This window comes from Myotis daubentonii, chromosome 5 (assembly GCF_963259705.1).
Source record: "Myotis daubentonii chromosome 5, mMyoDau2.1, whole genome shotgun sequence".
Classification (NCBI taxonomy): Eukaryota; Metazoa; Chordata; class Mammalia; order Chiroptera; family Vespertilionidae; genus Myotis; species Myotis daubentonii.
In genome coordinates, this window is record NC_081844.1 from 83,736,976 (window position 1) to 83,752,596 (window position 15,621).

Genomic DNA, 15,621 nt, shown 5'->3' on the forward strand with positions numbered 1-15,621 from the left:
CCAGGCCACGCCCCCTGCGGCTAGTTCTGGGCGTGAGCCTCTGGGCTTGGGCAGAAGACAGGTGGCATCGATTCTAGGATGCCAGGGCCATTTCCTCCCAGGCGGGGGGCAAATCCTCGAGAAGCCGAGACATCCCGTCCAGCCACCTGTCCTAAACCGGGTGCAGGCCGTGGTCACCTCTCTAGAAGGCTCGGGAGAGCCGGCCACACCGCCCCTCTCGGGTGCAGAAAGCCGGCTTCCCCCGGCCACTGGGAAGATTCCTGGCTATCCACCCGGCCGGGGTATCTAGGGGCAGGAGCCGCGCCGGGCGTGCGGGATAGACAAGAGAACACGCTCGCCTGACTGCCTCGCCACCCCACCCGGACCCAGGCTCGGCGCCGCACACTCCCCGGGGGGGGGGGGGGGCCGGCGCAGTCACGCGCACACCACATTTGCGTTCACCAGCGCGCAAGGCCCTCGCTCTCCGCCCCGCACACCTGCGCTCCGCCCCCTGGTCCTGGGCCGGCGTCGGGCGAAGGCTTTTGGGAACCCAGGGTGGCTGCGGCGGCGCACCCCATCTCTTCCCCTTTCCGGGGCCGGAGTTGTCGGGAATCTGCCGCTGCTCCCAGCCAGGCGGCATCCCTCTCCATCCTTCCCTCCCCCCCGCCTGCCGCGGCACCGGTATCTGCAGCCGCAGCCCGGAGCCGGTGAGGCGGCGAAGGGGGGAGGGGAAGGAAGAGAGGGATGAGAGCCGGGAGGGCGTCGGGGGCCCTGAGCCGGACTAGGACGCCCCTGGAGCCGGAACCCAAGCAGGAGCCGGAGCCGGAGCCAGAACCAAACCACCGGTACTGGGTGGGCCAGGTGGTCAGAATGGGAGGAACCGAAAGGGGGGCGGGTGCTGGAGTACAGATCAGTGAGGGGCTGCAGAGGCCTGGCTCAGGCCGGGGCGGAGGAGGTGCGGAGGCTGACTCAGGCGTGATTCTTGCGCTGACCGCCTGCGAATTCCGTCCCATCTCGCTCTGTAGTGTCCTTGGAAGGGACGGGAGCGCAGGACAAACTGGAAAGGGGAACGCTGTGGGCGTCGGGAAAGCGGGAGCAGGGGAGAGGGCTTGCGCAGCCGCGGTCTAGCACCCCTGGCCCTGACCAGCACCCCAGGCCCGGACAGCTCCCTGATGGGGGGGCGGGGGGGAGGCTGGACCTCCGAGGCTTGCCTGTTTCAGATCCTGAGGATGGCATTTCTATCCCTCCCCCAACCCTAGCTGCAGCCCCCAAACCCCGGGAGGCGCCCTGGCCCGCGCTCGCCCCCCAGGGCCTCATGGCGGAACCACAGCCTGACCTGGAGCCACCCCAACATGGGCTGTACATGCTCTTCCTGCTCGTGCTGGTCTTCTTCCTCATGGGCCTCGTGGGCTTCATGATCTGCCACGTGCTCAAGAAGAAGGGTTACCGCTGCCGCACATCCAGGGCCTCGGAGCCTGATGACACCCAGCTCCAGCCCCGTGAGTGGGGAGCCTAGAACCCGGCTCAGTCACCTTTTTCCTTACCCTTGTCCCCACACCTCTGTCTGCCTTCCTGGCCAACAGACCCAGTCAAGTCCCAACCAAGCCTTCAAAAAGCCTAGTGATGCTTCCTTGGGTCTGCAAGTGGGGTGACACCACCCTGAAAGCAAGGCTAGTGAAGGCAGCATGGGTGGGTAGGGCCCACTGATGGTAATCTTGGGCTCCCATTGACTTCTCATCTTTTCTACCTTGGCCCCTGAAATGCTAATGCCCAGCACGATGACCAATAGGCACACGGTTATTTCTTGAGCAATAAGCCACAGGAGCCACCTGGTAATGTCCCCCAAAGCTGACTCACTTCCAATTCCTTGTCAACCTTTCTCTTCCTTTAGCTGACGACGATGACATGAATGAGGACACAGTAGAGAGGATTGTTCGCTGTATCATCCAAAATGAAGGTGGGTGTAAGCGCCCCACCCCCCACCCCCTGACTTTCTCTTGCCCTGACCTCCACCTCCACCTCCACTGACTCCTCCTTTTCCTTCTCCCCTCAGCCAATGCTGAGGCCTTGAAGGAGATGCTGGGGGACAGTGAAGGAGAAGGGACAGTGCAGCTGTCCAGGTGAGCTGGAAACAAAGGCCAGCATGACTTAGCTTGCCTTGGAGAGTACCCTCTCCTCCAGCACAGTCCTCTCCCAGTCTCCTCGCATGTTTGGGGTCGGGGGAGGGCAAAGCTGGCTGACCTATAGAAAGAAAGACGTTTATATAGAAACCTCAAGTCCTTCAAATCATACCTCCCTTCTGGGTATCATCAAGCTTTCCATTCACCCTTTGTGCCACTCCTTTGGGTTAAGCACTGCCCTCTTCTTAGAAAACAGCTCTGGGAAGGAGAACACGTGATCGCTACCATCTTAATATTGAGTTTATTGGATAAAGACAGAAAAGAATGTTGGGGCCTAGGGAAAGTGGGCATCTGGAGGCTTGAGGAGCACGCCGAAAGAACAGAACAAACAGAACAGGAAGAGAAATGGCAATGTCACCCCTGCTCCCTTCCTCTCTACTGTCCAGCGTGGACGCCACTTCCAGCCTGCAGGATGGAGCCCCCTCCCATCATCACACAGTGCACCTGGGCTCTGCAGCCCCTTGCATCCACTGCAGCCGCAACAAGAGGCCCCCACTTGTCCGTCAGGGACGCTCCAAGGAAGGAAAGAGCCGTGCCCGGCCTGGGGAGACCACCGTTTTCTCTGTGGGCAGGTGGGGATACAGTGCCGTAGGGGGGGAGGGTGGGGTGGGGGATCCTGACTCCAAAGGTGGGCCCCACCTCTCTACTCCTGGATTGTGACCTACAGCAAGAGTAGGTTATACAATATGCCCCACAATCTGACATCTCCGCTGCCCGAAGCTAGAGGGAAGTGGCCATCAAACCAAAGATATCCCTGGTTGGAGGGGAGGGCCAAGCAGCCCCTGAGTTGTGATCCTAAGACCCAGTGTTCCCTTCCCTCCCAGGTTCCGGGTGACACACATTGAGAGGCGCTATGGACTGCATGAGCATCATGAGGGCTCCCCCACAGACAGGAGCTTGGGGTCTAGTGGGGGGCAGGACCCAGGGGGCAGCCAAGGGTCTGGGGAAGGGCAGTCCAGGGCAGGGATGCCAGCCATGGAAAGCCTGCCCCCTGAGAGGCCACAGCCCCAGGCCCTTGCCAGCCCCGCAGTGCAGAATGGACTCAGGGACAGCAACCTAGCCCCTTGTGCACTTGGAGGGAACCCTGGAGCCTCTGCAGAGTCACCGCTGGCAGCTGGAGGGAGAGGCCCAAGCCCAGGGCTGGCCAGTCAAGAGGCCAATGGACAGCCAAACAAACCGGACACATCAGATCACCAGGTATGAAGACATGGCCAGGGCTGTGGTGGGCTGAGCTCTTACTGCCCTTTACTCTGGAGATGGGTGTACTGATATGACTCACACCCGATTCTCCTACTGTTGACCCCTCCTCTCACTCAGGTGTCTCCAGCACGGGGAGCAAAAGGTGTGTGAGGTAAGTGTGCCTGGGCTTCAAGTCAGATAACCTCATCCTCCCACCCCCTACTTACATTCCTTAAGCCCATTGTCTGGCTGCCTGTACCCCCACGGTAGACTGCAGGCTTTCCCTTTGCTACATAGTCTTTGGTTTGGTGGTGGGGAGCAGGCATGTGCTCCAGGGAATAGGGAAGGTGCCACAGCCTCCAGGGGAAAGCTGGAATACAACTTGACTGGGAGGCAACACTATTATCCTTCCTCTTCCCCAAGCCTCCTCCTTCATTGCCGAAGAACTACCAGTTGCAGAGCCAGGGGCTGGGTGGCCATGAAGCCCCTCCTTTCCACTGGACAGCACTGCCCCCAGCTGTGGGACCAGTCCTAATTGGTCTCAGCCTGGAGGACACTGGGAGAAGGCACCCACCCCCACCCCCACCCCCGGCCCTGGCCCTCAGTCCCCTTTCCTTGCCTGCCAACAGGCTGCCTGACCCACGTTCCCCATCACCTCGCTCCATATGCTAGAGTGTGGCAACTGGGATCAGGCCCCCTAAAGCAATAGCACCTTAGGCCCCCTGCCCTTTATTCACTGTCAATAAATCTGCTCAGACCATTACAGTTGTTTCACATAATGGCTCCAACTCCTTCTGACAGGTCCGCCCCATCCCAGCCCCCAAGCCCTGTGGTCCTGGCATCTGGAGTGGGGTGGGTCACAGAGCCAGGGTAGAGACACACTGTCCAGAGCCACTCAAGACTTTGGGGGATGGGGTCCAGCCCCAGAGATTTCAGGGTATTTCACCACTTTAGAGCTGGAGTGGTGGAAAAAAAAGAAAGGGGTAGTTCAAGCCCTAGAGACAGTAAGAGAATGGACAATGTGGGGAAAAGGAGGAGTCTCAGACCCAGAATTGGGAAAGGGACAGTTTCTACCCCTGGAGATAAGAGCAGAAATGGGGGGGATTCCAGCTTCTGGCTGTGTCACTCCGGATCACTGAAGGGTGGTCTCTGACAGCACGGAGACAGGGCGGCAGCAGCATCTCTGGGGGGCAGTAGTACCCTGGCTTCAGGTGAGGGGATCTGGACGACCAGGATCTGGGGCTTTAGCTGGTGGGGGAGGCGGTGGACGCATCTGTAGGGAACACGCAGTCAGTGCTCCAGAGGCCTCTATTGGGGATGTCCCTGTTCATTCCCTCAGCCCTACAGACCAAGCAGGACAAGTTGGAATGACCCCTCTCTACACAGTCTCCTCCAGGGAGAGGCTCTTACCGGCCTGAGTCGAGGCGCCATCATGTCCAGGGGTCCAGGACAGTTCAGGTCTTGGTCTGGAAACAGGAACCACAAGTCAGTCTTCAGACTTTGTTTTATTCACTGCTGTATCGTCAGCACTTAAGACAGTGACACTCTGTAAATACTTGTTGAATTAACAAATAGTCACCAACTTAGCCATAGAGTCCATCAGTCTATCCATCCTCAACACTTACGGGGCACCTACTGTATAATCAGCCTTGCATAAGCTTTCAGAGAAGGGGAGGTGGGAGCCATAGCACCCCCACCCCCAGTGGTTGCCTGGAACCCAATAATGAAACACAACAAGCACAATGAATGATTGAGTCCTGAATCATTCCAAGTGAGCTATGGAAGGAGGCTCTGTGAAGAGAGTGTAAGTACCGGAAGGCTGTAGCAAAGGTGAACACTTCAAGAAGGAAAATTATGACACAAACCCAGGTGTTTGCAACATTCAGAAAGAATTAAGAGCAGAGGATGTGTATTGGGAAAACACTGTAGAAGAAGCTGGCTAATTTTCAAAAGAATGAGAACAAAGCCATGGCTTGCATGCTTGCTATGTGCCAGGCACAATGCTGGACACTCTACAGACAACTTTTAAAAAAAAATGGTTTTATTAATTTCAGAGAGGAAGGGAAGGGAGAGAGAGAGATAGAAACATCATCAATGATAAGAGAGAATCATTAATCAGCTGCCTCCTGCACGCCCCCCACTGGGGATTGAGCCCACAACCTAGGCATGTGCCCTTGACTGGAATCAAACCCAGGACCTTTCAGTCCGCAGGCTGACACTCTATCCACTGAGCCAAACCAGCTAGGGCTCTACAGACATCTTTTTAACTCACAACAACTCCACTCGGTAAAGACCCAGACATGTTAAACATTTCACCCCAAATCACACACTAGGGAGTCATGGAGTGGAGTGGGAACACTGGGCCTGGCCTCACAGCCGAAGCTCTTCTCACTATCACGCTTCAGTGAGCCTGATGGCAGAGGTTCCCAAGGGCGAGGAGAAGAGCCAAGCGTAACCCAGGCACCCCAAGATTCCTCCTTCCAGCCTCTTTCCCTCCCAAAACCCCTAGTTCCCTCTACTTACCCCCAGACAGGACAGGTGCAGGGGTCCCCTCCAAGGCAGAGGTGGGTGCAGGAGGGGAGAAGCTGGGAGGAGAAGGGGATGGCAGCATCTGAGGATGAGGGGGCACAGTTATTTCTGGCACATGGGAAGGTTTCACCAGCTTGTCCTCTCATCCCATCTTCGGTTCCTGTCCCATCACTCCCCAATACCAAGAGTGCCAAATGCTTGTATCTGGGTGGGGGTTGTAGCTGATACTCATTTCCATAGCCATTGTGTACTGACACTATGTCCCAGGCATTGTGCTAGCACTCCATGTGCACCAATTCATTCACTCCTCACCACCACCCCATGAGACAGGGATCTTTACGATTCCTATATTAGGGGCAAGACTCAGATTAAGCCATCTATCCAAAATCAGAACCAGTTACTGGCAGAGTCCTGGCTAGAGCCAGGGTCTCCTGACTTCCACTCCTATACTCTTCCTGCTGCATTATAACAATAGGTACTGTATTTTATTTTTTTAATTTAATTTACTTTTGTTAATCCTTACCCGAGGATATTTTTCCATTGATCTTTTAGAGAGAGTGGGAGAGGAAAATACAGAAACATTGATGTGAGACAAACACATCTATTGGTTGCCTCCTGCAGGCGCCCTGACCAGGGCCCGGGCTGGGGTGGAGCCTGCGACCAAGATACATGCCCTTGACTGGAATCAAACCCTGGACCCTTTGATCCGCAGGCCAATGCTCTATCCACTGAGCCAACCAGCTGCAGCAGTTCTTAATCTGTGGGTCGCGACCCCTTTGGTGGTCAAAAGACCCTTTCACAGGGGTCGCCTAAGGCCATCCTGCATATCAGATATTTACATTACAATTCATAACAGTAGCAACATTACAGTTATGAAGTAGCAACGAAAATAATTTTATGGTTGGGGGTCACAACATGAGGAACTGTATTTAAAGGGCCAGAAGGTTGAGAACCACTGAGCTAGGGCAAGTACTGTATTTTAAAGCACCTCCTGTGGGCCTCCGTGCTAAGGGCTTTACCGCCATTATCCATAGTCGGGATAGTTAGCCTGCTGACGTTTGTATTATTCCCTTTTGACACGTAAAGAAAGAAGCTCAGCGAGGTCAAACAGCTGCCCAAGGTAATGTAATAGGCATCAGAACTCAGATCTATCGAGCACTAAAGTAGCACCACCAAACTCTTAGGAAGACTGCCTTGGTTTCCCTTTTCTCCGCCCAGCCAGAGGAGACGGGAGGCCCAAGCCACTATGGGAGGTCAACCTGGAGAGGGGAGGGAGCGTTAAGATGAACATGGGGCCTCAATGGAATAGGAGGGTCAACTCAGGGTGCCTCACCTGTTCAGGGTCTGAAGACTCAGAAGGCCCTAGGGGACCAAGCAGCTCCTCCACCAGCAGGGAGGGGAAGACCCCAACATGGCCCCCAAATTCTCCCCTCCAGAAGCCGTCATCCACTCCATCCTGGGCCCGGGGCAGCAGGCGGATGAGTGCCCCCTCAGGGAAGCTCAGCTCCTCTGCGCTCTGTCCCGTGTAGCTGTACAGGGCACGAGCCAGAAATGCTGCAGAAACCCGGGAGAGGTGGTGAGGGGTGGAGGTCGTGGTGGTGCCCAGGACCATGACACCTGAGGGTCACAACCACTCAGTAACTCTTCTCCATACCCAGCATCCTTTGACCCAGAATTCTCCTTGCTTACCTGTGGGCTCTGCCCCTAAGGGCATGCTGCTGTCGTGGCCGCTCTCAGGGAAGGAGAGGTCGGGAAAGTTGAGATAGCGCTCAGGAACAAAGCCGACTTCGCTGTGCTGGTTCCGAGCCTGCTCACCCAGCAATGAGAACAGACAATATCCACGGCCCTGACCCTTCTCCACTCAGGCTTCTAGCTCTGCCTGGCTGAGTCCTTGTGGGCCACAGGGAAGTCCCTCCCACTGCCCCCAACTCCCAAGGTCAGAGCCCAGGGTCCATACCCACCTTGACCCATTCGTCGGCATCTCCCTCCTCTAGGACCTCCAGCCACTCGCCTTCTGTGATAGTCAGCTCATCCTCATGTCCTGCCTTGGCCCCACAAGGAAGGATTTAGGACTTGGCTGTCCCCCATCCCTGCCCATCTGAGGTCCCCACCCCCCAATTCACACCTGATAGCCAAACACCACATGTGCGGGGCAGGGGAAGGGTCTGGTGGCCAGGGCTGGGGGGACAGGCTCCTCAAAGAGCTCTCCAGTCTCCTCACAATCCTCAAAGTCAGAGAGCTCAGCATCCTCAGCCTGGAGGGAGGGGAACAGAGAACAGACGTCCCTGTCACTCTCAAGCACCCACTGTATCTCCCTCTCCTCCATCCTCCTCCAAGGTAGCACCACCCATCCGTTCACCAGATGTCACAAGAAAAATCACCACAGGGCAGGGTAAGACTGACGGTGACTGCAGAGCTAGAGTCCTGGGCGCTAACTATGTGCCAGGCACAGTGCTAATACAGATCTTATTTAAACTTCATCATAACCCACTGTTACTTTGTATAACCATTAACCTCATTTTACTTATGAGAAAACTGAGGCTCAGAAAGGTTAAGTCACTTTCCAAGATTACACAGCTCATAAGTGACGAATCACTTACGGTCTGTCCCCAGAACCTCGGCTCATAACCACCATCCTATACTCAATATAAGTTTGTCGAGGACTCTATGCTATAAACTATGTGAAAATTATACTTAAGTGATTTCAATTAAGCCTCAGAACAACCCTTTGATTTATGTACTGTTGTGATTCCGATTTTTTTGGGCCTGCCCTCCACTAGGGACTTTTACCCTCCTGGGTGGGTGTGGGTAGGGAGCAGAAGGAACTCACCGTGGGAGAGAGGTCCCTCTGGGAGAGCCGGGCCTCGCTGAGCCGCTGCTCCTGCTCCACCTCGTCCTGGGCCTGGGTCATGGCTGGCTTCAGCCAGTGCTGTACATCCAGGCCAGCCTCCTGCAGCAGGGCCAGCCGGGCAGCCCCCTTCACCTGGCTCACCTGGCATGGGGAGGGGGGCAAGTCTGTGGCTGGGCTTGCTTTGGGGAGGTGAGTAGAGTCTCCCCAAATGTGCCCACCCTCTACCTCCTGCCTACCTCCTCCCGCCATCAGACAGAGGAGAGGAGGAGGCTGTTGGCTGAGGATCTCAGGACCCTAACCCCCAGGTGTCTCACCTGTGCCCGCAGGACGCTCTGCCTTACTTCATGCAGCCGTTGCTCTATGCTCAGAGCCTCCCGCTCTGGAGCCTGCTGCCGCCTCTGCTCCAGCCGCTGCAGCACCTGGATGGGAAGCAGAGGACGGGGTGATGGAGACACTATGGGACACAACTTCCTATGGACCTGGCACTTTGCTAGTGGCTTCACATGCATTATATCATTTGATCTTCCCTAGGGGGTGGGTGCTAGTATAGTCCTGCTTTAATGATGAGGAAACAGGTGCAGAGAGGTTAAGTCACTCCCTTAGTCAGGGTTACCTAACCTGGAAGCAACAGAGCAGGATTTGAACCCAGGTGGGCCTTGCTCCAAAAGCTGTGCTCTTAACTACTTTGCCACACTGTTGGCTTAAAATACCTTTCCCTCCTCTCCTGCCTGCACTAGGACATCCCTAGTGACCCCAGGACCCCCATCTCTCAGATATCCTTGTCCACCCGTGACACCTGCACCCCCCTCCTCACCCGAAGCCCGTGGTTCTGGATCTTGTAGTCTCGGGCAGCTCGACTCGTCCAGCGCTGAACCTCTTTCTCCAGGTCACTCTCCCCAGCCACACCTCCAGTAACCCCCTCCAGCTCCAAGGCACATACCTGAATGATGGGGGGGCGAGGGCTGTGGGGAGGACCTGCTGCTGCTCCTTCTCTACTCCCCTTCCCTCCCGTTCCCTCCTTTTTACTGCTCTCTGTCCTGACCTCCAGGGACAGGGACAAAGAGGTGGGGTACACACCTATGACTGTGGACACAGGTGTGTGTTCATGTGAACACAGACACAGAGAGTTCCAGAAATGGGATCCAAGTTGAGGGACAGATGTAGAATGAAGAGGATAGCGCAGTGAAGAGACAGAAAGGTGGAATTAGGTGTGTTAGTTTGTGCCTGGTGGGAGGAAGGTGACCTGGAGTCTGAAACCCCTCTCCACGGTTTAAGTTTACTAAGTTAATATCATCAGAAGGATAATGGGGATGGCCCTAAACTACAGTCCCCTTTACATCTGGCCTGGTTCCAACCCTCAGGGAGGTCTCACCTGGTCATTCCCTGCGGGCTGAAACTTCTGAGGCGGTATGGGGGAAAATACCTCGGGGTCTTGAAGAAAGAGCTTCAGATCCTGCTCCCAGCTTACCTGGGGGTTGGAAGAAGTCAGTCAGTCATGAACTGGCTCCCTCTCCAAGCCTGTCCCCTCTTGGAGCAAGGACAAGGTGAGAAGAAAGGGAGTAGACACGCAGTGGGTGGCCTGTTTCGGAGAGCGGGTAAAGAGCATCTCTGGGGAGCTCGTACAGGGCACAGCCGCACCTGGGAGGCTGCCTGTGCTCCACGGCGGGCGTGGTCCAGGGCCGTCTCTGCTGCTTCCAGCTCTGTGCGGCTCAATGCGGTCAGGGGGTCCCTCAAATGTTCCGACAGCTCGCTGACCAGGGCCTGGAAAGAACCCCAAGATACTGACACCACCCTTCCCCCAGGCCTTTACCACAAAGCAGGCTCTCTGTCCAGGTTTGGATGGGTGACGGGCATGAGGTATGGGAAAGAGGAAAGGAATAGGACACTATTAATTGCTTCTAATAATAAGCCCTAGTGTGCACAGTACTTAACCATTTAAAAAGCATTTTCACATCCATTTTCTCCCTTGAGCCCCATTAGTCTTAAAAGGAGGCAGAGCAGGGCTTATTCCTGATGAAGAAACTGGGGTTCAGAGGGGTTAAGTGTCCTGTACAATGTCATGCAACCAGTCAGAAGCAGAACCAGAACCCAACTATGTATTTTCTACCGACTCTACGCAGGCTAGGTCCCTAACACCACCCAGCCTGCTGCTGGTGGGAAGCAGGGAAAGTCCTCCCCCCGCCCCCCCACTCCCCCCACCACTTTCCCACTGAGAGGCAGGGGGTCTAGGCTAGCACTGGCCTTGAGCAGCGCAGGCAGTTCCTCCTGGTAGTAGTGTTCAAGGTGGGCATTGGTGGACACCAAGTTGAGCAGGTACTCATTGCGGGCCACTTTCAGCTGCTGGGAGTACTGGGCCGATTGTGTGGAGAGCTAGGAGGGGAAAGCAGGATGTCAACATGAACCCTGAACCCTTAGAGTCCTTCCAAGGCCAACCAGCTCCAGAATAGATTCTAACATTATTGAGATGCTTGACACTATACTTGAAAATTTACACATCCTCCAGGGGCATCTGTGTACATCTACACTAATAAAAGGGTAATATGCTAATTAGACCAGACATCTTCCGGACGTCCTTCTGGACAAAGCCACGGTGGCGGGGGCCAAGGCAGAGGTGGTTAGGGGCAATCAGGCCAGCAGGGGAGGGCAGTTAGGGGGCAACGAGGCCAGAGGGGAGCCATCAGGAGCATCAGGCCAGCAGACAGAGGTGGTTAGGGGCGATCAGGCAAGCAGGCAGGCGAGCAGTTAGGAGCCAGCAGTCCTGGATTGTGAGAGGGATGTCCGACTGCCAGTTTAGGCCTGATCCCGCTAGCAGTCGGACATCCCCTGAGGGGTCCCAGATTGGAGAGGGTGCAGGCTGGGCTGAGGGACCCACCTCCCCTGCCATGCATGAATTTTGTGCACAGGCCTTTAGTTTGAAATAAAATCCCAGCTGCTCTTTACCGTGGTCTACCAGGTCCAACAGGAGCTGGCCCCTGCAACCTCCCTGACCTCTTTCAGTGTCTGTCCCTGCGCTCACAGTGCTCTGGCCACACTGGCCGTCTCTGAGTTCCCGGAGCCTACAAAGTTATTCTTGCCTCTGAGCCTTTGCACCATTTCCTCTCCCTGGAATGTTCTTCCCCTGGCCTTTTCATGATCTTTGCATGGCTGGCTCCTTCTTGACACTCAGGCCACCTGTTCAGAGAGGCTGTCCCTCTAAATTACAGCCCCTTGTTATCCTTTATCATAGCACCTTGTTTTATTTTCACTTAATGTGATTATTTGTTTTTTGGTTTTTTTTACTATCTGTTTCTCCTGACCATGAGGGCAGGAAATCCATTGGTAGTGTTCTCCACTGAATCCCAGTGTTTAGAACAGTGCTTAGTATACAGAAGTCCTCAATAAATGCATATTAAAAGAATGAAAAATAAAGGCACTATTTTCATTTTATAGATGAAGAAAATGAGCTCAAAGAAATCAAGTTAACCAAGGTCACCCACCGAGGAAATAGGGAAGCCTGAATGCATCCCAGTCTCTCACACTTATGCCCCTGGGTTGCAAACCACTTGTCTACTCTACCCACCCCTTCCCTGCCCCAATGTGCGCCTGCATCTCCGAACCTTGGTGCTGAGTTTCTGGAGACTGGTCCGGGTGTGGAAGAGCCCATGGTCACTTCGGTTCAGCCTATGCAGGAAAGAGAGAAGAGTTAAGATTAGGCTACTCCTTCACCCCCACCCCAGGCTACTAACTCCCTATGACCCCACCTGGCTTGGACATCAGCCGCCTTCTCCTGTGCCAATGCCCACACACGTTCCCGCTGCCCATACAGCTTCTGACTTCGGCTCAGCTCCCGGACAGACTGCAGCACCTCGGCCTGTGCCCTCTGGAGGTTCTCTGCCCCCTAGGGGAGTGGACACACAGAGTCCTGACCCAGACCACCTACAGCCCTGAGCCAGCCCTTCCTTCACCCCGTCTACTGAGCCATACCTTCCTCAGCAACTGCTCCTTGGCACTCCGTCCTGTGCCCCCTGCCAGGTCACGGTATCGGTCAGATGCCTGGAGCCGGGCTTGGCCCCCAGCCACGGTGGCATCCAGCAGACAGCGCCAGGCACCAAACACCATCCTGCCTCTCCCCAGAGAAGGTCTGTGTTGAGGAGGGACGCACTACAAAGCTTCACAAGACAACCACCCCCAACACCATGGGAGACAGAGTGCTTTCCCATCCCCCTTGTCTGGGAGCCCTCAATCGATCAGCCCATTAGCTCAGCCACAAGGATCACTCATGCCCTCCACCCCCACCGACAGTGTCCTTGCTGGGTCAGCTCCTCTCCCGCTGCTGTGTCAGCTCACTGGGCCTTCATCCCCACAGGTTCCTGGGGTTGAACCCTCATCCCTTCTTGGTCCCTTGCCCTCCCCCTCCGTGGGACCCACCTGCTGTCTATCTCTCCGCTCCGGTACCCTTCCCTCTTCAGGAATGGCCCAGCCAGTTTCTGGAGTGCCTGGTGGAAAAGTCATCAGACCCAGTTCCCTTTCCAAGACTCCCCCCAACTGGGAGAATATGGGATGAGAATATAATAATGCCACTCACCAGATGTATATTATGTGCCTCTCACTTTGTAAGTGTTTTACAGGCACTAACTTATTCCACCCTTACAACAACCCTACATGAAGGAACAATTATTGTTATTCCCATTTTACAGAGAAAGAAACTGAGGCCAAGAAAGGTTAAGTAACTTGAACACTACTACCAGGGTAGTCCAACATCTAATAAATAGCACAAAAGGGATTTGATAGAAATCTGCCTGACCCTAGGCATTTGCTCGTGACCAGAACAGGAGTATGTGTGGAGGTGTAAAGGAGGCTAGAACAAAAGGGTAGGTTTAGAGGGAAAGGAGTCCCATACCTGCCCATACTCCCGTTCAATGGCTGCCCTCTGCTTGCTGTAGGATCTGTGGAGATGGGGGGTAGAGGGGGGGAGGGAAGGGGATATTACTATTTGGTTCTTTTCCTCTACCCCTAATCCTTTGCTCAGCCAGGGCAGGAGGAAGAGGGGAGCCAGGCCTAGAGTGTGCACCAGGAGGCAATGAGACTACAGTGAGTCCTTGAGATCACCGCAGGCAGCTGGAACACAGGTCAACCTCATCTCATTGCTCAGAGCCTCAGCAGGATCCTCCCCACCCTCGGAGAACCATCTGTGGACTTGCAGGTGAGGACTGATGGGGGCCTGGGTACACTGTCTGCCAGCCTTCCAACAGGTCTGGAAGAGGGAGGGGGTTTCTGTCTTAAGAGTGATGGGGGGGGGGGGGAAGAGTGATGTGAAATCAAGAGGGTTGAGGGAGGGTCCCTGTGCGTTTATGCATGTATTGGGGTGTGGGAGGAATCTGGTATCTGGAGAGGCAGGCCTAGGGTGAGGGCTGTGAATGGGCTAAGTTTGGCGAGCTCTTCACGCCAGCTTCTCCCCCACCCCACCCCCCAGCCCCAAGTACGTCGGAGAAGAGGCGGAGCGCGACCGGGAAGATGGGGTTACGCGGCGGGGGACAGCGTCTACCTGATGTCCTCCAGCAGATCCGCCTCCCGCTGCTGCCGAGCCTGAAGGATGCTCAGCTGCTCCAGGAAGCGAAGCTTCACCTCCTGGGCCGGCTTCACCTTCGGGGGTAAGAAAAAGAAGAAGACCCCTGACGCGGGGGCCTGAAAAACACTCCGCGCGGGCAGCGGTGAGGAGGCGGGGCCGGGGAGGGGCCGAGCTGCTTCCTCGGTTACTTCTGGGTCGGGCTCGGACCCCTTCCTACTACTCGTCCCCCACCGCGAGTCGGGTGCCCCCTGGATCCCACCACAACCCCAGCCCGCCGAGAGCCCCCGTCCCAGGCCAAGCTCACTTTTCGGGAGGGCGGCTGCATCTCCGTTCCAGCCCCGGCAGCGACTCGACTCCGGAACTCCAGGAAGCCCCGCCCACTCCGAAGCCCCGCCCCGGGCCCGGCCAGGCCCCGCCCTCACCCCGCCCACGTCTGGTCCAGCTGCGCGTAGGGCGGCGAGACGCTAGGGGGCCGCGGGGGAATAAACCTCTGTTACAGCTTCCAATACCCCAAAAGGGTCCGGGCCGCTGGGTGGACGCCGCGTCCGCTGGGCGGTAGGGGGAACCCCAGGTTTCTGAGTCAAGACGCCTGGGTTCTATTTCTAGTGGAGCCGCTGACTCAGCCCGTAATTATTTCTAATTAATCATTTACATATGCAGATCGCCAGTCCCAGGCTCAAAGGGTGAAGAATGGCGACCAGGGAAACTGAGTCACTGGATGCCTGGGTGCAGTTTGTCTGACGAGGGAAACAGGGCTGGTCCCAGACCTTCTCTCACTTCCCACTGAACTGGAAAAGCCAGAGTGCGCTGAGGTAAGAAAGATGCCTGGAGCCAGAAAGGAACCAGTCCCAGAAGAAAAGACAGGTGCATCCAAGACCAGGGGAAACTAAGACACCCGTGAGTGGGTGTGAGCTGAGAGGTGAGCGTGGGGCCTTGCGGGCCAGAATGCCCCAGTCACCTTTAGGGTCTGCCCTTCAGACCCCACACAGCTTTCTGAGGCTCCACACACCCTTTCTTTTAAAAAAAAAATTTTTTTAAATATATTTGTATTGATTTCAGAGAGGAATGGAAGTGAAGAGATAGAAACATCAATGAAGAGAGAGAATCATAGATTCGGCTGCTGGGGATCGAGACCGCTTTGACCTGAAACCTTTTGATGCACGGGGGATGCTCCGACCAACTTAGCCACACAGGCCAGGCAGTACCTCAAACTTTTTTTTTTTTTTTAAACCACGGAACGCTTCATGAATTTGCGTGTCATCCTTGTGCAGGGGCCATGCTAATCTTCTCTGTATCGTTCCAATTTTAGTATATGTGCTGCCGAAGCGAGCACAGTACCTCAAGCTTTTAAAAAC

The 15,621-nt window shown here is 55.6% G+C and overlaps 2 protein-coding genes and 1 non-coding gene across 9 annotated transcripts; 1 reads left to right on the forward strand and 2 right to left on the reverse strand.

The window, feature by feature from the left end:
* Positions 1-83: 83 nt before the first annotated feature.
* Positions 84-4,103, forward strand: RELL2 (RELT like 2). 4 transcript variants are annotated; one of them, XM_059698704.1, is made up of 8 exons: positions 84-824; positions 1,239-1,478; positions 1,871-1,936; positions 2,033-2,099; positions 2,546-2,731; positions 2,984-3,356; positions 3,477-3,510; positions 3,762-4,103. In XM_059698704.1, exons 2-7 carry the CDS (start codon positions 1,295-1,297, stop codon positions 3,507-3,509), a joined length of 909 nt encoding a protein of 302 aa, XP_059554687.1. In that variant the 5' UTR covers positions 84-824; positions 1,239-1,294; the 3' UTR covers position 3,510; positions 3,762-4,103. The 4 variants fall into 4 exon arrangements, 3 of the variants coding, with proteins under 3 accessions (XP_059554687.1, XP_059554689.1, XP_059554688.1); XM_059698706.1 differs by lacking the exon at positions 1,239-1,478 and having other exon boundaries at positions 85-824; XR_009453081.1 differs by having other exon boundaries at positions 86-824; positions 2,984-3,510.
* FCHSD1 (FCH and double SH3 domains 1) lies at positions 2,378-14,638 on the reverse strand. 4 transcript variants are annotated; one of them, XM_059698698.1, is made up of 20 exons: positions 14,571-14,638; positions 14,243-14,340; positions 13,598-13,643; positions 13,126-13,193; positions 12,682-12,817; positions 12,459-12,595; positions 12,315-12,378; positions 10,960-11,088; positions 10,357-10,479; positions 10,091-10,186; positions 9,533-9,658; positions 9,033-9,137; positions 8,698-8,859; positions 7,993-8,121; positions 7,829-7,912; positions 7,557-7,674; positions 7,201-7,421; positions 5,862-5,949; positions 4,749-4,804; positions 2,378-4,611 (listed from the first exon to the last, which is right to left on the reverse strand). In XM_059698698.1, the coding sequence occupies exons 1-20, from the start codon at positions 14,589-14,591 to the stop codon at positions 4,546-4,548; spliced, it is 2,073 nt and encodes a 690-aa protein (XP_059554681.1). In that variant the 5' UTR covers positions 14,592-14,638; the 3' UTR covers positions 2,378-4,545. The 4 variants fall into 4 exon arrangements, with proteins under 4 accessions (XP_059554681.1, XP_059554680.1, XP_059554684.1 ...); XM_059698697.1 differs by having other exon boundaries at positions 12,682-12,838; XM_059698701.1 differs by lacking the exons at positions 13,126-13,193; positions 14,571-14,638 and having other exon boundaries at positions 14,243-14,345.
* An 854-nt stretch (positions 14,639-15,492) lies between these two features.
* On the reverse strand, positions 15,493-15,599 carry LOC132236199 (U6 spliceosomal RNA). Its single transcript, XR_009453166.1, has one exon. It is a non-coding gene; the product is annotated as a U6 spliceosomal RNA (small nuclear RNA).
* Positions 15,600-15,621: the final 22 nt, after the last annotated feature.